Raw genomic sequence first — 24,310 nt, 5'->3', positions numbered from 1 at the left:
CTCTTTTCCTTAATCTTCCTTAAGCATAAAGGAGCAACCGTATCTAAAGTGCTAGAAAAGTGAGAGTCAGTAGTTTCTGTTACATCATCAAGTTGTTCTGAGCTATTGGATATGCTGAGGAATTGAGATAAATCAGGAGGATTATTTATAAAGTAGTCTTTTGTGGTAGAAGTGATGGTTCTACCATGTAACAAGGAGTTGGCTTTACAGCTTTAGCTATATGGAATATACACAAAACTAGATAATGATCTGAGATATCATCGCTCTGCTGCAATATTTCAACACCACTGACATCAATTCCATATGACTGTATTAAATCTAGAGTATGATTTCGACAATAAGTAGGTCCTGAAACGTGTTGTTTAACACCAATGGAGTTATAATCTCTATAAATGCTGATCCCAATGAATATCTTTCATTATCAACATAGATATTAAAATCACCAGCAATTAGGACTTTATCTGCAGCCAGCACTACCTCAGATAGAAAATCTGCAAATTCTTTAATAAAGTCTGTATGGTGCCCTGGTGGCCTGTATACAGTAGCGAGTACAAACATTGAAGGGGATTTATCATTAACACTTGTTTCTTTGGATAACGTTATATGAAGCACAGATAGCTACTGGAAGAACACGACAGAGCCACATTTACGTTTTTGTTGTTGTAAAAATAGTTTTACACTGTTGGACCACATAAACGGAAGCAAAAGCAGCATAATAAACGTGGACCTGAATCACCATAGCCAACGCGTTAAGTTTGCATACCACAACCGGAAACGGAATCATGCTGCTCGCTCCCCTCCGACCAATAGGATTGTGCAAAGCGTCCTAAGCGGATGTCACATCCGGTCTGAACAGCCGGCAGGATTGAAGGAAGAATCTGGAGTATCCCCCTACTTGCGTCGTTTATCTATAAACACGTTTGACTTGATTTTATTCGTGCAGACACAATGACTTTCGATGTGCGGAGGTGAGTAGAGGTTTGAAGCGAGTTGGTCGTGGGCTTGTGTTTTTTCTTTAGTGCATGAATCAAACACGTCCACAATAGACACAATGGAAGTGTTTCAAAACCTAGTGAGCTACCTACCTAGTATATATTTTTTTTATTGAACGTTCAGAATGCGTCTGTCATGCTGTCTAAGCAGCTCACTAGGTTTTAAGACAGCCAGCAATTCCTCAAACTACTACAGAATGCCCAGCTTGTATTGCGAAAACACTTTTACAACTATTTCATTTTTGTCTGAATGTTCTGCGAACCTCATTTAAGAGCACCAGACTGCTCTTGATAAATATTAATAAAAAAACTGAGCAGGATGCTGTCAGCAGTCTCTTGGCAACTAACTGCATGCAGCATTTGATTTAGGTGCAAGTGAAAAGTTGTAGATGTGCATGTCTCCTTATTTAGTAGCATCCTAAATTAGTGTTCAAAAGACACATCAAAAGTTGTGTTCTAAGCAAGAATTAGGTCAATTTTGCATAAGAAATAACATTTAATACTGATGTTGCATAGTCGTCCACTTGTTTGAATGGTTGCTTTGTTTTTTAAGCAAGCTAAATTCCTGCTCATACTGGTTACACTGCGTGGTTATGCAAATACAAAACAGGACCCACAACATGTTAAAATGACAATCATATATCACTTCATGAGTTCTGCTGCAATTTGGAAACCAAAGAATTTTCTATGAAATAACATATTCACATGAATTTGTTACTGAATAGGCTGGTGGCTTGTATAACTTTGGTTGTACATTTGCAGATTGACACATTAGGCACTGTCAGCTATTATCCACACTGAATCAAAACATGTCTGTAGATCGGAATGCACACAATACTTACTTTTTCTTGTATTTTTAATGTAATTGTTATTATCCATGACAAAAAAATTGTGTTGTGCTATGCGGCTTTTTATGAAGGACAAATAAAATCAAGGAAGGACGTTTTGTGTTTTAAAAAAAATAAATTCTTCTGCTCAAAAACAGTAAAAAAAAAAAAAAAAAAAAAACTCTTATGTTTAAACTGTAATTTACTGCTGTGATAATAACTGAATCTTCAGCATCATTACCCCAATCTTCAATGTCACTTAATCCTTCAAAAATCATTCTAATATGCTGATTTGCAGCTCAAAAAACATTTATTATTATTATCTGTGTTGCTATTATCAGCCGTGATGCATTTTTCAGTTTTCTTTGATGAATTGAAAGATATAAAAAAAAAAAAAAAAAAGTACAGCACTTATTTGAAACAGAAATGTTTTGTGACATTTTAAGTTACTGTAACTTTTAATCGATTTGATGCATCCTTACAGAATAAAAGTATTCATTTGTTTACAAAAAAATTCTTACTGATTCCAAACTTTTGAATGGGTGTGTGTTAAATTAGAAGTGTAAACTAATTTACTAGTTTAATAGTGTTTTTGCCAGAATCCAACTTAATGACACGAAGGTATCGATGCTAATTTTGAGTTAGATGTGAAATTTATTATATGTTCCCCAAATACAGTAACAAAAGTAGTTATAAAAATATTAGTACATCACTATAAAGATCTTGTTTGTCTTGAGACTCTAATGTGTCAGATGACTGTAGACAGATTGTGAATGAAATGAACTGTAAATATCAGTGGGAGCAGGCGCCAGCATATTTCCTGTCTTTGTTTGCACTGAAAGTTTTGAGGCTGTTTTGGGCAGGGTAACGTTTAAACATTTTTTCCCCATCTATTTAGATGTTTAACATAAACCTCCTGCTGTGGAACACACCATTATACCACAGTTCATTCCAGTCAGCTGATTTGACTATTATGGCTTGTACACCTGCAACAGCTAATCAATAAAATCTATAATAATTGATTAACAACAACATATTTGTGACCCTGGACCACAAAACCAGTCTTAAGTGTCAATTTTTCAAAATTGAGATTTACACATCACATCACGCTTTCCATTGATGTATGGTCTGTTATGATAGGACAATATTTGGCTGAGATACAACTATTTGAAAATCTGGAATCTGAGGGTGCATAAAAATCTAAATATTGAGAAAATCACCTTTAAAGATGTGCAAATTAAGTTCTTAGCAATGCATATTACTAATCAAAAATTAAGTTTTGATATATTTACGGTTAGAAATTTACTAAATGTATTCATGGAACATGATCTTTATTTAGATTTTTGGCCAAAAATATTTTTGACCCATACATTGCTACAAATATACCCCAGCAACTTGAGACTGGTTTTGTGCTCCAGGGTCACATTTGATAATGACTTAATCTCGTCTGCGAGTGCATGTGTGAGTTGGTGTGTTCACATAAACAGACAGAGCACAGTAGAACAGAAGTGCAATAATTCTAAAATATACATGTTGCAATTTTTTCTTGTTAGGTTTATAATTCTACATGTAACAAGTTCTTGGATGTTTGGTGGACAACTTTTGAGCCGGATAAATGGCTTTATATTAAATAATTTTTCACAGTTAATCAATGTGGCTTTTTCATCCAGCTACCAAATAAAATAAATTTAACAGCACTTGAATGTTTTACTGTTTGTGTTTACACAGGCCATAATTGATCCTGCTTTGGAATTATTTTCATAGACAAGAACAAAAATAATGTACAAAGCTCCATTAATCGAATACGATGATCATGCGCATCTCATCAGTAAAGCCGGTTCTGTGATGCGTTGTAAATCTCCATCACGTGCTTTCAGATGGAGCAGCATTTACTACACAGAGCCGTAGTTCACTGACAAGCTACGCAAAATCGTGTTCATAATCGCAGACGACATAATCGCGCCATAATGAAATCGAAGATATCGTTCTGCGATTATGAAAGCTGTTTGCATAGCTTGTCAGTAAACTACAGTTCTGTGTAGTAAATGCTGCTCCTTCTGAAAGCACGTGAAAATACGACATTTAATAACATGTTTTTACTCCAAACTCACTTCATAACGTCAGTCGAGTGTTTGAAATAAATCCTTCTGTTGTGGTGATGTGGCTTCTTAAACAGAATAATTAAGGCACACAACGCAATATTTCTTAAAGGAAGCAGATTTCTTCTGTGGGGCGTATCTGGAGTTTCAGTAGATTTACTACTGATCACAGAACCATGCTTCACTGAGAGATACGCATGACAATCACAGCTGCTGCCAAATCGTGATTTATCGCCTTTGTCCCTTCCTAAAAATGTTCCTTTGTCACTGTGGTACAGTCTTGTGCCTGTTAATATTGGCACATATGAGCCGTTCAGCGTATGCTGACGTTTTGACTCTCAGAGCAGCTGTGGGTGTTTGTTGCTGTTGTAATTCAGGACATAAGAAATATCTGACAGATCCAAGCAGTGAACTCTTCAACAGCCTCGGGGAACGTGTAAATGCGACGCCTGTTATGCAACTCGTTGAAAATTGTCTGTTCTGCCTGATCCACATTGTGTGTACTGAAAACCCGTTTGTGTGTTGTTGCATTTTTTCCTTACATATTTTCTGCTTTACAAGTAAAGAGATAAACAGACTGAAAAGGTTTTGCATAGACATTACCCTTAGCTGTAGTTTGAGTTTAGACTTTTCTGTGCATTTTCAAAATCCCTGTTTTCAGTTGTGGTGATATCTGTTTTTGAAATAATCCAACCCAATCTAATAAGAAAATGTAACGCTTTTACGCAGTGGCTAATTTGTATAAATTCATACAATGATGTTCAGGATAGTGCGGTAGTATGTGTGGTATTTGGTCCAGAAAGTTCATTAGCCCTACATGAATGAGTGAATACAGACAGATTTATATTAAACTACAGTTAATGAAATTGCTGTTCAGTTAATTAACTATATGATAACAGAAAGTCATACGAGTATGGTTTAAATGGCTAGAAAGTGAGCAGTCTCATACAGTGGCTCTATAAAGGTTTTTAACACCGAATATGATTTTTTTTTTTCATTAGACAAATTATAAAATCTTCTTTGGGGCCTACTTTGGTATATTCATCAGTCCCGCTTACCAAATCGGGTCTTACACAGTAAATTAAGACATCAGCTAGGGCCGTCAGTGGTTTAGGAACAGCGTGTCCTTCTCCTGAGTTTCACACAATGGGGTTCCCTTCTACATCCTCTGTGCTCTTCTGTCAGAACATCGTGAACTATATGGTTCCTGTCGTGGGAGGAGGGGTATAGCAGAGAAATACAGGGCGTCTGGTTTAACAGAAAGTCAGCCCCCCTCCCCCCTCCAGCATTGCGTCAGCTTGGGTCATTTCACTGCGAGAAATGTTCACAGATGTAAGTGTTTTATGGGCAGGTGGCGTAAAGGGTTGGCCTAGAGTGCTGATGTAGCTGTGAAGGTTTCAAAGCCGAAAAAGGGCACAAGACTCCGAGCTGGATAGTTTTGCTTTGGAGCTAACACAGTTTGAGAGCTCCTTAAAAAGTCAGGGATTGGACGCATTCCTAAAGGGTGTAATATTACGCATGGACTCATGGAGAGTTTACTTCTTTCTTGGTGTCGTCTCAAACGAACCAAGGATTCTTGTTTCTTTTCTGTTAATAAAAATAACTTTGAAAATGTGTTGTATGGTAACTGTCTTATTTAATAGAATTACAAATATCATGTATTGCTTCATTGTTCTGTTTTTATTCAAAGAAGGGCCATTAGTTTGTAAGGCATTCTAAGAGCATGGTTAACTTTTGATTACAAATGCAGATGTTTTTCAGTGCAGTACTGGGGAAATGCATTTTACCTGAAGAATTAATCTTATATCAAATTATAAATACGCTGCAAAAAATCTTATTCTTTACTGGTGTCTAGACAAATCATAAATCTGTATTTTTTTTATAGTCATAATTCACTCAAAAATAAAAAATGTATTCAGCAAAACTATAAAGATGTTTTGTTATATTTGTTAACTTATATTTTTTTTATATGTCTAACTATTTCGAAATTTAGTGTAGCCTGAAGGGCCCTTTTTTAAGCAATAATTTTTAGGTGTGTAGTTTTGAAATGTTCTTTGTTTGCCCTCCCTGACATTCACTCTGGTCTCAGTGATCAATGTGTATTTAGTCAGTGCTGACAGCCTTTGCTCTGACCTCTGCCACACTGTTGTATGAAGAAATTTGTTGGTGAGGAAGGTTGTGATTGTAGGAATGCAGAGGAAGAGGTGTAACTCAAGAAGCGGGGGTCGCTCTAGACGAAGCGAGGGTCGCTGTTGCGTCTGGGCCGGTGTTTCATGGACAGAGGCCCATAGTTCACATTCCTAAACTGCTCTGTAATGCCTTAAACTACGCTGGGAACACTATGTGCTTTCACATGAACTCTTCCCAGGAGTCTGCAATATTTACCTTTCTTTTTTTTCCCCTTATTCTTCTCTTTCTTTTCCTTCCAGGTTCGATATCTACAGGAAAGTGCCCAAAGATCTTACCCAGCCCACCTATACTGGAGCTTTCAGTGAGTGCCAAAGTTTATAATGTTAATTTGCCATCATAGACCCTCATCCACTCCTGTCAACCAATAGATTGCTTCATCTGGCACTGATTTTTACAGCCTGTTGCTACTCTGCCGCTTAATTGTGTGCTTCCTTTTTTTGTGTGCTCACATCAACTTTCCTCCTTTGATCCACAATTGTATTTTTCCAAACCAATTTGCTTAGTTTTAGTTTCCTAACTCTGTGTGGCTCATTGTTCCCTCATGATTCGGAAGGATGGATATTTGTAACGCTAGGTGTTGCCGTTTGACTCATGATGATATGATACATAGGACTATGTAATTCTACACTCGTTCCTGTGGCTCTTTCCATTGTTGTTTTGGCCTCAGGTGAATTACTTAACGTTTAGTCATGTTTTCAGAAACCTGTGTAGACCAACCCTAAACTCAACCTAAATATTTTGTTCCTAAATCGGTTCTGTGATGAAGTTCTCACGTACCTATGGTAAATATCTATGGTTTGTAAGTTGGGTGATCGTATTAAAGGGATATTTCACCCAAAAATGAAAATGGTCATTTACTCAGTTGTAACCTGAATAAGTTTATTTATTATGTTGAACATTAAAGAAGATATTTGAAAGAATGGTTAACCAAAGATATTGGAAACAAAATACTATTAGATATCTTCTATTGTGTTCAGCAGAAGAAAGAATTTCATACAGGTTTGAGAGTGAGTAAATAGTGAGCTATCCCTTTAAGATGTTTTCAGAATGAACGTCTACTAAGAAAACATCATCTGTTTGATTTTATGGACTTTTAACGTTTTTCCTTATAGTTAACAAAATAGTTCCTATTTTGCAAGATAACTGCATCTGTCTGGTTTTTTGACTGTTTTGAAAGTTTTTCTGTATGAAACAAATGAGCAAAACAAAAATCAATGATCTACAAAGATAACAGCATCTGTTTCATTTAATCAACTTTTCTGCCTTTCTGTTGAGTTGACAAATAGGAAGTGAAATAGACAATAAGCTAAAATCAGTATTCAGTGAAGATAGCATCATTTGTATGATTTAATCCATCCGGTTTTTAAAGAAGATAACGTCATCTGATTGAATCAACTCCTTTTAGAGCTTGTCAGTGTAGTCATAAATATATCAATACAGTTAACCAAAAGAAAAAGGAATCATTTACACGTAATAATAATATCATCGAAATGTTAATAATCCTCTCCCAGTATTATCTTCATTAAAGTGGAACAAGTGATATAACCCATATTGAACCTGAATCCGTGAGCTATGTGTCATAGCTACACGCCTTATTGTTTGTGTTTTAGCTAAACATTAGCTTAGTAAACTGGAACAAACCAGACTCAGAGTATGACGTGTCAGCCACAAAGTCACGTGACCACAGTGTCACTGGAGACTGTCTCCATGTAAATATGCACTAGCTTCTGCAGCCAGCCTCTCAGTTTGACTCATTTGGTCACATGTTGAACTTGGTAACGATTATGTTAATCAGAGCAATAAAGCCACGCACATTTATTCGCTTGTTGAACACCCTTATGTAATGGCCCTTTGACTTTTAATATATGCTTGTAATCATTTTGCACAGTCAGACATAATTTAAAGTAATGAAATCACTGCTAACAACAAGGAACATTTCTGAAAATGACTTAAAAGGTTACTTTGAAAATATCTTCACACAATATAACTCCAGCTTTGTTATTCAAACAGCTCACTAATGTTTTCTTGACCTTTTCTTTTCCCCTCAGTTTCAATATGCTGCTGCGTCTTCATGTTGTTCCTCTTTCTCTCAGAACTGACGGGATTCATCGCTACAGAAATGTACGTATGAATGTTGTTCTCATGAAGACATCAGTCAAACATGGTATTAAATAAAAATAGAAATAAAATATATTCAATTGAGTTTACACAGACACTGACTTACAATAACATACAAGCATGTTATGTTGAATGTCTTTAATTTCTGAATTAAAATTAATTAATTAATCAATTAATTGGTTTATAATTAAAAATGTCAAGGTGGTCCAACAGTCCAAAGATTGTAATGATAGGAAAAAAGTCTAGTTTAAAATCTGACGGTGGTATCATGAATACAACCTCAAGAACAGGTCAGGATGTTTTTGAATCCAAAATGATATTAGTGTACATTGATTTTAGTGCGATGGTTAGACCATATGACATTTTTAGAGTTAGTAAAAATGTTTCGGTTTTGTTTAAAATGGTATTTTGGGTTGTTTTTTATCTGCACTCAAGATGCATGACTTTATGACCTGAATGCAATCACACTGTTGTAACTTTAGTGACAGATCAGTTTCACACAGGACGTAGACATTGGTGCCTGTTTGTCAACTGCTTTCAAGTGTTCACGTTTCAAGTGAGGAAGAGAAAATTGCACTCGCTGCAGTTTTGTAATTTTACTGTCAGGCTTGCATAATTTTTTAGAAGATGACCTTTACAGATATCTAATGCTTGTCAGTACTATATTTAAAGTTTGTGTTTTCTTATATGTGTGTATGTGTGTGTTTATAGAGTAAATGAACTGTATGTGGATGACCCCGATAAGGACAGTGGGGGGAAGATAGATGTGAGTTTAAACATCAGTTTGCCAAACTTACACTGTGATTGTGAGTATATACATAAAATTCATAAACACTCTTCTGAATGATGTTTTTTCCATCTACATGTGTATCACATCATCCTTTGTTGACATGTTATGAGTGTTAGCAGTGACATTACTGTTAGTATGGGATCTTAATTCATTTAGCAGAGCTCCTGACGTACATTGTGTAGGAAATGATGCACAATGGCGACCTCCCACACAGTTTACCATCACTTGAAAGTCTCAGTTTGAGACATGTTGTGTGTGCTTTCTCACAGAAGGATTAGGATAGACCTATCCGTCAGTCAAACCCAATCTTTTGAAATTTTTGTGACTTTCGACACTTGTTTGCTTATGTGGAAAATGCAGATGCTTTTTCCTTCATGCGCTAAGAAAACGTTGCAAGACTTTTAGTGTTCTGGGCATGATTGTGCTTAAAAAGGCAGGGAAAATGTATGGTCATACATGAGCAAGCGTATGAGGAAATACTGTTGCATATTTGGTATCTGCCAAATAATACATGATATGTCATGTTTGCATAAATGATACAGTCATATGCCCTATTTAACTAGTGATCAACTATTAAGTCACCATTGGGATATTGTGGCAATAGTTGATCACTAGTTATTTAGATTAAGGCTGGGCAGTGTATCAAATGACTTTGCTAGTGAGATAAAATGAGGAAACATGGTGAAAAATTCTTCCTTATGTCTATTTAGTGAAAGGTTTGGTAATTGATTATATGCTGATTTTTACTGTAGTTTAGATGCATTCAATATGTAAATAGTTACTAAATATTTTGAAGGTGATTGTTTTGTTTGAATAAACTTGGGGGGGGGTATTGAGATTTTTAGATGCATCACCAAGCACTAATTAGGATCATTGAACGATGTCAAGTCAATATTATTTGTATAGCGCTTTTAACAATGCAAATTGTGTCAAAGCAGCTTTACATCGGCTTGATATAAAGCTGGGTGGCTTTATATCAGCTTTACAGTATTTAGACGGGGAAATAATTTGTCGAAATAGTGTCATTCTCCTCTGGCCAGACAAAATCAGCAGATTAAATCTAGGCTAAAGCAGAATCAGATTGTGCAAAGGACTCATCTGGTTCCTGTGGTCTTGTCCCGATGGCCGTCTTGGAGACATGGTCTTCACTGGGGATCAGTCTCTGGGGCTCATCTAGGTGTCCTGGTTGTAGAGGTCATCTCTAGATGCTGATCCACCATCTGATCTGGATACAGTCTGGATCTGGGTGGCTACGGTTACCTCGGAATAAGAAAGAAACAGACTAATATTAGCATAGATGCCATTCTTCTAACAATGTAACAAGTACATCAGGTGTTTTGGGAAGTGTTCCCGGTTCCGGTTGACCTAATTAATGCAGCCTAACAATCCTTTAACGGATTTGAATTATAGAAATGCGATAGTGTATTATGTGTAAGCCAGGTTAAAGAGATAGGTCTTTAATCTAGATTTAAACTGACAGAGTGTGTCTGCTTCCCGAACAGTGTTAGGTAGATTGTTCCAGAGCACTAAATAGGAAAATGATCTCCCTCCATCAAGTATTAGACAGTGTTCTAGGTTATTACATGCAAAAGTTTTTGGTCCAATAATTTACACCTCTGTTTTTTTAGAATTTAGCAGTAAGAAATTGCTAGCTATCCAGTTTTTGATATCAAGTATACATTCCGTTAGTTTTGCAAATTTGTAAGTTTCATCAGGTCACAAAGAAATATAGAGCTGGGTATCATCAGCATAACAGTGAAAGCTAACACCATGTTTCCTAATGATATCTCCCAAGGGTAACATGTAAAGCGTGAAAAGTAAGGGTCCAAGTACTGATCCTTGAGGTACTCCGTACTGCACTTGTGATTGGTATGATACCTCTTCATTTACTGCCACAAATTGATGGCGGTCAGATAAGTACGATTTGAACCATGCCAGTGCACTTCCTCTAATGTCAGCATAATTTTCTAGTCTATTTAAAAGAATGTTGTGGTCGATAGTGTCAAATGCGGCACTAAGATCCAGTAGCACTAATAGAGAGATACAACCACGATCAGATGATAAAAGCAGGTTGTTTGTGACTCTAATGAGAGCAGTCTCAGTACTATGATATGGTCTAAAACCTGACTGGAAATCCTCACATATATAATTTTTCTCTAAGAAGGAACATAGTTGTAATGAGATACAACCTTTTCTAATATCTTTGACAGAAAAGGGAGATTCGAAATCAGTCTGTAATTAACGAATTCTTTGGTGTCAAGTTGTGTTTTTTTTAATGAGAGGCTTAATAACAGCCAGTTTGAAGTTTTTTTGGGACATATTTTAATGACAATGACGAGTTGTTAATATTCAGAAGAGGATCTATTACTTCTGGAAGCACAGGATCTAAAATACAGGTTGTTGGTTTAGATGATTTCACAAGTTTATACAATTCTTCATTTCCAATGGAAGAGAATGAGTGGAATTGTTCCTCAGGGGATCTATAGTGCACTATCTGATGCGATACTGTGGCTGAGAGCTGCATGTTTACAATTTTTATTTGTAATAGTTTCGATCTTGGAAGTAAAGTAGTTCATAAAGTCATTACTACTGTGCTGCTGGGTAATGTCTGCACCTGCTGATGTTATATTTTTTGTTAATTTAGCCACTGTATTAAATAAATACTTGGGGTTGTGTTTGTTTTCTTCTAAAAGAGACATAAAGTAAGCAGATCTAGCAGTTTTTAATGCTTTTCTGTAGGATAGGGTACTTTCCCGCCAAGCAATACGAAATACCTATAATTTTGTTTTTCTCCAGCTGCGCTCCATTTTCCGGGCTGCTCTCTTTAGGGCCCGAGTGTGCTCATTATACCACGGTGTTGGACTCTTTTCCTTAATCTTCCTTAAGCGTAAAGGAGCAACCGTATGTAAAGTGCTAGAAAAGTGAGAGTCAATAGTTTCTGTTACATCATTAAGTTGTTCTGAGCTATTGGATATGCTGAGGAATTGAGATAAATCAGGAGGATTATTTATAAAGTAGTCTTTTGTGGTAGAAGTGATGGTTCTACCATATTTGTAACAAGGAGTTGCCTTTACAGCTTTAGCTATATGGAATATACACGAAACTAGATAATGATCTGAGATATCATCGCTCTGCTGCAATATTTCAACGCCACTGAAATCAATTCCATATGACAGTATTAAATCTAGAGTATGATTTCGACAATGAGTAGGTCCTGAAACGTGTTGTTTAACACCAATGGAGTTTAGAATCTCTATAAATGCTGATCCCAACAAATCTCTTTCATTATCAACATAGATATTAAAATCACCAGCAATTAGGACTTTATCTGCAGCCAGCACTACCTCAGATAGAAAATCAGCAAATTCTTTAATAAAGTCTGTATGGTGCCCTGGTGGCCTGTATACAGTAGCCAGTACAAACATTGCAGGGGATTTATCATTAACACTTGTTTCTTTGGATAACGTTATATGAAGCACCATTACTTCGAACGAATTATACTTGAAACCCAACCTCTGAGAAATACTGAAAATATTGCTATAAATTGTGGCAACACCTCCCCCTTGACCTTTTGGATGCGGTTCATGTTTGTAACCGTAATCTTGGGGGTAGACTCGTTTAAAGTAATGTAGTCATCTGGTTTTAGCCAGGTTTCTGTCAAACAAAGCACATCTAGTTTATGGTCAGTGATCATATCATTTACAAAAAGTGCTTTTGTAGAAAGGGATCTAATATTCAGTAAGCCAAGCTTTATCGTTTGTTTATTTGTATTATATCTGTTTTTTATTTGTTGAACATCAATTAAATTGTTACTCTTACTTTGGTTTGGATGTTTTCTGTATTTACGATGTGTCCAGTGATGAGTTTTGCCAAGCGTAACCAATATCTCTTGCTGTTTTTTGATCAAATAATAAAAAAAATCATGTTGTAGAGGAATTGTGGTCACCTCTGATGTCATTTTCAGACAGATCCTCAAATGTTTGCAAAGACATTGGCAACTGGCTTTCACACACATTACACAGAGCCCAAACTATGTTCTGAACAACATCTTGGGCAGTTCTCATTGGTAAGAAACAGAGGTTATGCCTATTATGGAAGATGCATTTTCTTTTAAATGAAGCACTTCTAAAACCCAAGTTTTCGGATTTGGTTATGAGTCATGGAGACAAGCCTCACTGAGATCTCAGTAATGACCTCATTTAATGTACTCAATGTTTTCAAACTATAAGAAGTACCAGTCGATGTCAAGTTTTACCTTTTCTGAAGAACGCGGGTGGCTATTTCCCTTGAAAAAGTTGCCTCCATGATGCTAAGGGTGGTTCTTAGGGGATTGATAAGCATGTAATGAATTCTTGAGAGGTTTCTAAGGTGTTGTGGTTGGTTGCTAGGTGGTTAATGCTGGCACTCTGAAGTCAGATGTAAGTCTCTAAATGAGTTTTTACTTCATTGCAAATCAATGGGCTTTTTAGTTCATGCTAATTTTATTATCTACCAGATGAAATGTCTAATTGGTTAGAATAATTAGAGAAATAATAGTACATGTTGCGAATGAATCAGTAGTCAGTAAACATTAAAATTTGTTCCATAATAACTGATAATTGACACATGCCATATGACATGCTACATCATGTTATCCTCAGAAAGGATTTTTTTTTTTTTAACAAAAGTACGTGTGGTCTTTCCATGTTGTTACTCTTACCGTGCTAAATTAATTATTTCTAGAGGCATACACATAGTTCCCTTGAACTAGCAATGTGACTTTCGACACTTGTTTGCTTATGTGGAAAATGCAGATGCTTTTTCCTTCATGCGCTAAGAAAACGTTGCAAGACTTTTAGTGTTCTGGGCATGATTGTGCTTAAAAAGGCAGTTAAATGTTTCCATTCACACATTAACTCTATAATGAGTGGAGATTGCGTGTTTGAAGTTTACTGGAATCTAATCCAAAAAAAATAAAAATTATGTTGTGGTTTAAGGCTTTAACTGTCCAAACAGTAATAAGCGACCAGAGCAACGTCAGTAGTTTAGCTCAGTGGAAATAGTCAAACTCTGGAAAGCGTTTAATGAAATCATTCTTCTTTTCATTTTCTGGCTGGCCTTTATTTTTTTTGGTGCTTTTGAAATCATGAATAGTATCGTAATTATACCTGTCTTCACAAGGGTAAAGAGTCACTGTTGCTTTCTCGCCCATTTAGAAAGGCAGTCTTGGCATTGGGCAGCATGACAACATATTTTTAGCATATACCACGGTGTCAGAAGATCTGCTACGCCACACTACTGAGGGTTTTTATTTCTTAGCTGTGATAAGTCAAATAAACAGTTGTGTATAATGATTCCACTGAACTCATGAACATGCTGCATACGTATGAAGATATTTGTTTGGGATAGTTCACCAAAAAAATTACTTTGCCAGTTACTCTGTCAAGCTCCAAAAAACACCAAGAACAGTTGAGAAAAGGATTATTAAAAAAAAAAAAATATATATATATTGTTATTGAAAAGTGTCCTTTTATACAATGTAAATGGAAAGTGTTTCAAGCTCTCACCATTTGTCTGTATTTTTCTATTATCTGTTGTGTCTATATATTTGTATACACATAGTGGTGGGTTTGGACATCCAGGATGAGATGGGGCGGCATGAAGTGGGCCACATAGAAAATTCAATGAAAGTGCCTCTAAACAACGGTCACGGGTGCCGCTTTGAAGGGGAGTTCATTATTAATAAAGTAAGAGACACTTGACATCAGTTGCATTCTTTTCTGCTTGTTGGGAGTTAAATGTTTCTTGTGGAACCTCTCATCATGAGTCTAGAAGCTATCAGGAGTGTCATTAGTGTCCTTGTAGATTCACATGCTAACTGAAGGAAAAACATTTTTGTCTTCAAATGAAAAGCCTACTCTCAAGTGAAAGGAGATTGTACTATCTGATGTCTTTGCCTGTATGATGATGGTGTTGACTTGGTCTGTTTTATGTAGGTTCCAGGAAACTTTCATGTGTCAACACACAGTGCGACTGCTCAGCCTCAGAGCCCTGATATGACCCACATCATCCACAAACTCGCCTTTGGGGAGAAGCTTCAGGTCGGTGGTCCACATGCAGTCTATCAGAAATATAGACAATGTAAAAATTAACATGTTGAAATCATTGTCATACCACACAATTGCAGGTGCAGCATGTCCAGGGAGCTTTTAATGCATTGGGTGGAGCCAACAGACTTCAGTCCAATGGTATGTCTTTTTTGTGAGCTTTCTTAATTTCTAGCCACTTACTCTATAGCGTACATAAGCAAAGGAAATGTAAAAAAAAAAGTATTTTTGTGCATGTGTATGTATATATAGTGTATATATATATATATATATATATATATATATATACATATGCATATATATATATGCATATATACATATGCATATATATATACATATATGCATATATATATATATATATATATATATATATATATATATATATATATATATATATATATATATATATATATATATAATATATATATATATACAGTGCCCTCCAAACGTATTGGAACAGTGAAGACAAAATTGCTCTGTTGGTTGTGGAGTCAATACATTTACAAATATGATTAAAAGATGAATATGAGACAAAACTACAGAATGTCACATTTTATTATTGGGTGATTCAACACATAGATATTTTACCAGCTAAGAAGTTCAGCACTTTTAGGGTTTCATCCCTCTATCTGATGTGAGCATAAGTATTGGAGCAGTTGCCTCACAGGTCTTTCTAAGTGATCAGCTGTGTCCTGTTGCATTAATTCTTCAGATATTAAAAGCAGGAAATGTGTCGTATCAGTTATATCCATTACTTCTGCATTCTGAATCTTGCATTCGATGATTACACACACAAACCAGGATGAAGATGAGGCAGCTGACTTTGAGAGAAAAGCAAGTGATTTGGATGCTAAAAGAAAAGAGGAAGTCAGTTAGAGCTCTAGCAAAAACAAAGGGCATGGAGAAATCAAGCGTTTGGAAACCACCAGCGACACCAGCAACCAACCTGATCGGCTGAGAAAACAACAGTAATTGATGACAAATCATAAAAGCTGTGAAAATGGACCATAAAAGACGTGTCTGTAAAATCAGCAATAACTTCCAGAAAGCTGGGGTGATGCTCTGACAATCTACTGTCCTCAGGAGACTTTGACACAGAATTACAGATGCTACACAGCAAGATGCAAACCTCTCACCAGCACCAAAAATAGAAAGGCAAGATTAGAGTTTGCAAAAAAGCACAAAGGTGAGCCAGAAGAGTTTTGGGTCTGTGTTTATGGACCGATGAGACAAAGATGAACCTTTATCTAAGTGATGGGAAAGCAAAAATGTGGAGAAAAAAAGGGAACTGCAATGATCCCAAGCATACAGCCTCATCTGTAAAGCATGGTGGAGGTGGTGTCATGGCATGGGCATGCATGGCTGCCTCTGGAACAGGCCCTCTCAGCTTTACTGATGACTTAATGCATGATGACAGTAGCAGAATGAATTTGGAAGGGTATGAAACCATCTTGCCTACCAATATTCAAGAAAATGCCACCAGATTCATTGGGAAGTGCTTCATATTGCATCAGGACAATGACCCAAAACACCCTGCCAGTTCAGTCAAGGAATTTATAAGAGCAAAGAAATGGAAAGTCTTAGATTGCCCAAGTCAATCTCCAGATTTAAATCCGATTGAACATGAATTTCACCAGCTGAAGAGGAGAGTAAAGGCAGAAACTCCCCAAAACAAGCAACAATTGGAATTGGCTGCATTAAAGGCTGGGAAAAGTATTTCAAAGAATAAGACCAAGAGTCTGGTGATGTCTATGGGTCACAGACTCACTGCTGTGATTGTGCGCAAGGGATCTGCAACTAAATAATAGCTAAATAATAAATAATAGCTAAATAATCTTTTATATCTGCCTTATGTTCAACTGTCCCAATACTTATGCTCACATCAATGAGTGGGATGGACTCTTTGAGTGCTGTTCTTTTTATTTGGTAAAACATGTATGTGTTGAAATGGCAAATAATAAAATGTGACATTCTGTAGTTTTGCGTCAGTGATTTTGAATATACCTCTTCAGTGATGAGTGCAACTGCCCTGGTATCCTAATGAGGAAGCCTCATTATGATGGTAACATATAATAAGGTCACATTATTTCATTCTGTTAGTTAATGCATTTACTAACAATGCACAATACTGTACATTCATTAATAATCACAAGTACTTATTAACTTAAGTGTTAAAATTACATTTGCACTATATAATGCTTAAAATACAACTGTTCATTGTTATTTCATGTTAGGCCATGTTCCTTAAATAATATTACAGATACAGCTTTAATAATGTATTGTAAAGGTTGAGATTAACATTTACTAATATTATTAACTGCTTTAGAACTATTTTCCATTGTTAGTTTGTTATCTAATGTGGTTAACTGAGGTTAACAAATAAAACCTTGTGTAAAGTGTTACCATACTAGTTTATTATTATTGTTTTAAAAAAAAATACTGTAACAGAACTGCTTCACTGCTTGGTGATATTTGAAAAACTTTTGTCTGCCAAATAAAAGTCATGTGGCGCAACCAAAAAAGTCATGAGGTGCAATCAATATGCTGCAAAAAAAAAAAAAAAAAACATAAAGGAAATGATATCATACAGAGGACCCCTGCAAACCCTCATGACTGTGTATAAATGGCAATAAATCTGACAAGGCAGGATTACAGGGACAGTCCGAATGCTCAATCTCTTTAAGGTCGCGTGGATTCTAATTGGCTAACAGTGTTTTTGATTCATCAGCTGAAAAAAAAAAAAAATTTCTGAAAGTGATTCCAACGATATTGATCCTCTGTGCTGTAGTGTGGACTTTGCTATTCTTATGGAATATAACAATAATTATAACCTTGTAGTTAAAGTTATAATCCTTGGTGTGAACAGACCTTAACTGTAGTACCAAAACATGTATCAAATCGTTTACTCCAGATAGTCCTAAGAATCCTTAAGCCATGTTTTTTGAGTATCATACATGTCCTTAGTACAGGGGAAGTAACATGCCAAAATGTAATACTTTGAGTTACTGTAGAAGTTTGTTCAAACCTTTAAGTATTAGCAGGACTGTTTTTGCTGCTTACCCTTGTTCATTTTTGGAGTCGTGTAACTGAGAGACATCGAAGTGCAATGCTTATAAGCATCCAACCGAACACAAGTCACACAGATTGTATTACAAAACAGCACATAAATAGATCATAGTAACAGGAGAAAGAACTACGTCACTCAAATGAAATAAGCCACCATCCTGTTTGTTTATCTGTGCATAATTTCTAGAGAAATTAAGTCATGCGTTTCTTTTTCTTCAGCTTTAGCATCACACGATTACATTCTCAAGATCGTCCCTACAGTTTATGAGGACCTGGGAGGGAAGCAGAGGTTTTCCTACCAGTACACCGTGGCAAACAAGGTAATCTGAGACGGGCGCATCCACGTTACCGAGAAGCTCGCGTGAAGTTGCGAGTCTAAATATATGAATGCACTTTGCTGATGGCTCCTAAATCAGCCTGTGGTTACCATAGATGCTGAATGAATTATGGCTCTCTATTATTAAGTACCATCAACCATTTATCACCTCTAATGACACTTAGGGGGTGTTTGCAGTGACAGCTGGTGGCATTATGTGTGTACGTGACCAGAAGGCCATGTACCATGAGTTAATATGTAGTCAGGTTGTTCTTATTCAGAGTGTAAAAAGTACTCAAAGTATGAGTGTAGTGTCAAAAGGCTCTAGGAGACAAAGGGTGTGAAACAGAAAATCTGAAAGTACTGAAAGTGTTCAGCAGCAACTGATTTGATATTCATACGAGTGTAGTTGTTTATAGAGTAATTGTCAACGCTGGTCAAATTCGGTCTTATTATACGTATTGCTTGAAGGCCAAAGACTGCTACTTATTGAGTAATGGTGAGGCCATAATTGTGGCCAGTTACATTTAAATGGCTTACGTTGGCTGTTCTAAACTGGAGATTTGACTTGACTATGAGTGTTTTATCTTTACTCAATTAGGCTGCTTTTAATTTAAATTTTTTCCTGTGGGTTTTACATTTTATTTATTTTTTATTTTTTTTAGGTCATAATATTTTAACCTAAATAATTATTCATTGAAACCAAATAAAAAGTAATTTATTCATTTCTGCCCTAATAAATTGACCCCTGATTTCAGGGGTCACCCACTTCTCCGCTAAAGCATTCATGCGGTCAGGTGTAATATGTATTTATTATTTCACATAAAATTCTACATTATGTATAATACTTTAATATGAAGGAAAACAACACAGAACTGTATGCATTTATATTATACAAGCAAAAGCCTGTATTGCTAAGTTAAAATGTATTGAATCAGTTGGTTTTTAATTTATAATACATAATTTATAAATACAAAAGTCTTTTCAGTCATTTTCAGTACTGCTACTTACATTATACAGGCCTACAAAAGAAAATCTGAATATAAATGCATAACCTAAAATGTGTATGTTTGCTTTAGGAGGGATTTGAGTTTTGGCTTAGTGCAACAGTGCTTACTTTTTGAGAGGCCTTGGTTCCTTCAGTATTCTCCCCATTCATTTTTCCAATAGGGATTTTTTCAAAGAGTTTTAGTTATTTATTTTTTACTTTTTGAAAGAGTTATAAGCCATAAACCCAAACCAGCCAGCTACGAAGTGAATCATAGTTTTACAAACTTTAATTTGAAGAAAATTATTATTTGAAAATCAGACATACAGTTGTGTTAAAATTAATAGCAGTCCAACATCACTAACCAGGTCTGCGTTTCCCAAAAGCATCGTAAGCTTAAGAACACCGTAGCCCCATTGAAACCAGTGGAGCTATGATCAACTTAGGCTTACGATGCTTTTGGGAAACGCAGCCCAGATCAATCACTGTTTGTGCTAGAAATTATATTTCTACATGGCAAATATTTTACTAGTAGGTGTGGAAGCGTAATAGAAAACCAACAGTCCCAAAAGTCATGACATGCATGCTGTTGATTCTGTGTAATTGAATCATTAATTGAAAAGGCTGTGTGCAAAATAATAGCAGTGTGGAGTTTAATTGGAGGTAAATCATTCTGTGAAAAAACTGGTGTCAAACAAGTGGCCCTTATTTAAGGATGAAGGCAGCAAATGTTGTACTGTGCATTTCTCTCTGAAAATCTGAGTAAAATGGGTCGTTCCAGACATCGTTCAAAAGAATAGTTTACTTTGATTAAAAAGTTGATTAGAGAGGGGAAAACATATAAAGAAGTGCAGAAAATGATAGGCTGCTCAGCTAAAATGATAGCAAATGCTTTAAACTGGCAACCAAAACCAGAAAGATGTGGAAGAAAATGGAAAACTACCGTTGGAATGGATCGAAGACTCAGCCAATGATCAGCTGTTACTGTGAGTACTGTAACAATTAGAAGACATCTATGTGAAGCCAAGCTATCGGCAAGAAGCCCCCGCAAAGTCCCACTGTTGAAAAAATGAAGAGGTTACAATTTGCCAAAGAACACATTTACTGGCCTAAAGAGAAATGGCACAATATTTTGTGGACTGATGAAGCAAGATTGTTCTTTTTGGGTCTAGGGGCTGCATACCCCCAAACACTGAATTCAAGCCACAGTACATTGTGAAGACATGGTGGCGCAAGCATCATGATATGGGGATGTTTCTCATACTACGTGTTGCTGGGCCTATTTATCGCATTCCAGGGATCATGGATCAGTTTGAATACATTAAAATACTTAAAGAGGTTATGTTGCCTAATGCCGAAGAGGAAATGCCCTGGAAATGGGTGTTTCAACAAGACAACAACCCCAAACACACCAGTAAGCGAGCAGCATCTTGGTTCCCGACCAACAAGATTAACGTTATGGAGTGACCAGCCCAATCTCCAGACCTTAATCCAATAGAATACTTGTGGGGTGACCTCAAAAATGCTGTTTTCTGAGGCAAGAAATGCAGAGGAATTGTGGTCTGTAGTGCAATCGTCCTGGGCTGGATGCAGGTGCCAGACTCCATGCAACACAGATGTGAAGCAGTTCTCAGAAACCGTGGCTAAACAACTAAATGTTAGTTCAGGCATTCACAAGAAAGCTAAATCTAGAAGCATTTTTCTGTTTATACAGTAAACGTATGACACTGCTATTTTTTTGAACAGCCTATTATTCCTTTTTCTTCACTTTCTGTTAACTAATAACACATTTGCTAGATTTAATCTAATCTAATTTTGATTTCGAATAGAATGTGCAATGTTCCCAATGCATTTGTGTGTATTGAAGTAAAAGTTATAAGGATTTTGACTCGCTTTTTTAAACACACTGCAATTATTTTGAAGACAACTGTATAGACAAAAGGTACAAGTTTGTTGTGTACTTAACTTTATTGAGGGAAAGAAATGCAACCACATGAAGCTTTGTGACATGACAATCAAATTAAAAACAATGAGTAATATTAAATGATGTTGATTATATACATGCATTTTAAAACAATATATTTTGTTTATTGCAAAAATATGCATATTCAAATATTTAATTAGTTTGTGAGCGTAGGGAGACATCATTTACAGTGCTTCATAGGAGTGGGTGTAGCTCTTGATCATTTGAGATCTCTGATTGGTGTAGTTCTCTGCAGAATCATGGGTAATGTAGGAATTCCACTGTAAAAATCTGTTCCCCTATAAAGAAAATGAATTTCCACCTCTTGAATATGAAGAACACATGTATTCAGTTTAAACAGTACTGGAGTATAGTGCACTGACAGTCCAGTATACTAATGAACATTAGTTGAGCATTACTGTATGGTTATGTAATAATTCTATGTTATATCCTATTGTAATGTCAAAGAGTTGATCTTTTATTACGCATAAAAATTGAAAAAGCTCAGTAACACTTTAGTTCAGGGACCAATTCTTGCTATTAACTAGTTGCTTATTGGCATGCAAATTACTATCATATTGGCTGTTTACTAGCGTTTATAAAGCACATATTAATGCCTTGTTCTGCATGACTTTTTTAGATCACTTAATCTGACCCCATACCTACACTAAACAACTACCTTACTATTAATAAGCAGCAAATTAGGAGTTTATTCATAGTTAATAGTGAGAATTAGTCCCCAAACTAATGTTCTATTTGTTGGGTTGTTTTCTAGGAGTATGTGGCATACAGCCATACAGGACGTATCATCCCGACGATATGGTTTCGCTATGACCTGAGTCCAATCACAGTGAAATACACAGAGAGGAGGCAGCCGTTCTACCGCTTCATCACTACTGTGAGTCGCTCTCTGTGTTTATAGCTTCTCTTTCTCTCTCTGTCTCTCTCTCCCTAATGATATATATATTGACTCTGTCTCGATCAGATTTGCGCTATCATCGGCGGGACGTTCACAGTGGCCGGCATCATTGACTCCTGCATATTCACGGCCTCTGAAGCCTGGAAGAAAATCCAGATTGGGAAAATGTCATGAGTACTCATAACTACGTACAATGCCTTTTATTTATGCCAGCCAAACCTCTGCACACCCTGTTATTATGACCCACATTAACTGGAAAACCGTTCAATTCTCTGTGTGCTCATTTGTATAGACTGGTTTTCATCTCTAAACAATTAATACAGTGAATGACAGGGATTTAATTTGGGGCATGTAGGTGGTTTCCTTACTTCGCTGCCATATTAATTCACCCACAACTTTCATAGATGTGGAAAGAACCTGTCTCACTCATTGGAAGGATGCCAGGGTTTTCTCTTTCAAATACACGTGACTGAGATGTGCAAGTGTATAGTGTTACATACAAGGCATAGTGTCACTTTGATCGGTTATAGTGAAAGAGTTTAAATAGAATTCCCCTTAAAGAGAAATAATCACTGAATTGATTCAATGTGTACCTTCATAGGAACTGAGCTTTTTTACCAAGTCCTGCTTGATATGATGGGGTGAATCTCATGAAACCTGTCAAAGAGCATGTCTTGTTTGATTTTTGGGGTCATGTTGCCCCTCGAAATGGACAAAAAATATTTTTGCATGACCGTTAAACCCATTTCTCCCGATTCTCATTATACAAATAATTATGTATTACTTATAGTAAGTTTGCACATTATGGAAGTATTTGTTTTTTTGCCTTTTATATGTGCAGATTTAAATGATTTTTCTGTATTTTTACAGTATTGTATTACACTAATAAAAAATGATCATTGAGAACTATGTCCAGATGCATTATGGTAATGAGAGTTTGGGGTTAAATGTGATTAATTATCATGAAAATGTCACCACCCAAACAATTTTAATGTTTCTAAAATCGGATTGATTTTAATTAAGTAATGTGTATTCCCAGATTGTCTTTCCATGTTATATTTTGGTTATTTTGCACTCTGATGTCATTCTGGTTGTAGACCTGTATTTTATTTTGATTGTTTTATTGAAGGGAAATTCTGAATGTCGTCTTTTTTATCTAAAAGACTCTTGAAGGAATGCTTTTTGTTTATTTCCGTGTCTCTAAAGGTACTTTGTGGCTTAACGGTACTTTTTATTTCCTCAGTCCGTAATGGTTAACCTTTTATTGTTTTGAAGATTAGGCTGGAAACGTGTTGTTTACATCTTGTCAAGCGTTCCCTCTCGACTCAACACTGCTGTAAAGAAGCTGAATAATTTCCTGTCAGTGTTTTGACCATGCTCTAAAATCTGGTTGCACTGGTTACACAGGACTGTTCTGCATGAAAACAAGCTACGCGTCAAATGCGTCGTTGCCACAAGTTGACATGGCAACAGAAGTGTATTTTCACTACATTTAATGAGAACAGAAACCACAACCTACTTTTCAGCTTCATGGCTCAAACTACTTTGTCATGATCTTTTAGAAACTTTAAAGTTTATTTTTTTTTGTCAAATTTTAATCAAACAAACCAGGACTGTTTCAGCAGATATAATTTAGCCCTACTTAATCAAATGGACGTCATCATCTGGGCTACGCCACTTTATTCTGTCTTTGTTTACCATGGTTCGAATAAACCACAGTGACAGCTGGTTTCATTGTTGTTTGTTTGTTTGTCTTTTCAAAATTCAGGTTAGTTTTTTTTTTTAAGGTGTACCATAATGTGAAAAGGAATCAAAATAAACATTATGGAGCCATTCAACACAAGACTCGTTTCTTAATTAGGTTATTAAATGAGTACTTTGAGTTTAGTGTCGTAATACATGTTTCCATAAAATTATTTTAAAATATAACCATATAATTGTTTTATGCAGTATTGT

At 36.0% G+C, this 24,310-nt stretch overlaps 1 protein-coding gene across 2 annotated transcripts; it reads left to right on the top strand.

Annotated features, from left to right (window-relative positions):
* The first annotated feature begins 833 nt into the window (after positions 1-833).
* On the top strand, positions 834-24,190 carry LOC306883688 (endoplasmic reticulum-Golgi intermediate compartment protein 1-like). Of its 2 annotated transcripts, none has more exons than XM_079439088.1 (10): positions 834-968; positions 6,348-6,409; positions 8,157-8,229; positions 8,938-9,032; positions 14,618-14,742; positions 14,992-15,096; positions 15,183-15,243; positions 18,388-18,488; positions 22,211-22,333; positions 22,421-24,190. In XM_079439088.1, exons 1-10 carry the CDS (start codon positions 949-951, stop codon positions 22,526-22,528), a joined length of 873 nt encoding a protein of 290 aa, XP_079295214.1. In that variant the 5' UTR covers positions 834-948; the 3' UTR covers positions 22,529-24,190. The 2 variants fall into 2 exon arrangements, with proteins under 2 accessions (XP_079295214.1, XP_079295215.1); XM_079439089.1 differs by lacking the exon at positions 834-968 and adding an exon at positions 6,154-6,230.
* The last annotated feature ends 120 nt before the right edge of the window (positions 24,191-24,310 follow it).

Source organism: Barbus barbus, assembly GCF_936440315.1.
Source record: "Barbus barbus genome assembly, chromosome: 17".
Lineage (NCBI taxonomy): Eukaryota > Metazoa > Chordata > Actinopteri > Cypriniformes > Cyprinidae > Barbus > Barbus barbus.
Note: the sequence above shows the minus strand (reverse complement) of the source record. Positions and strands in the feature narration are given on the sequence as shown.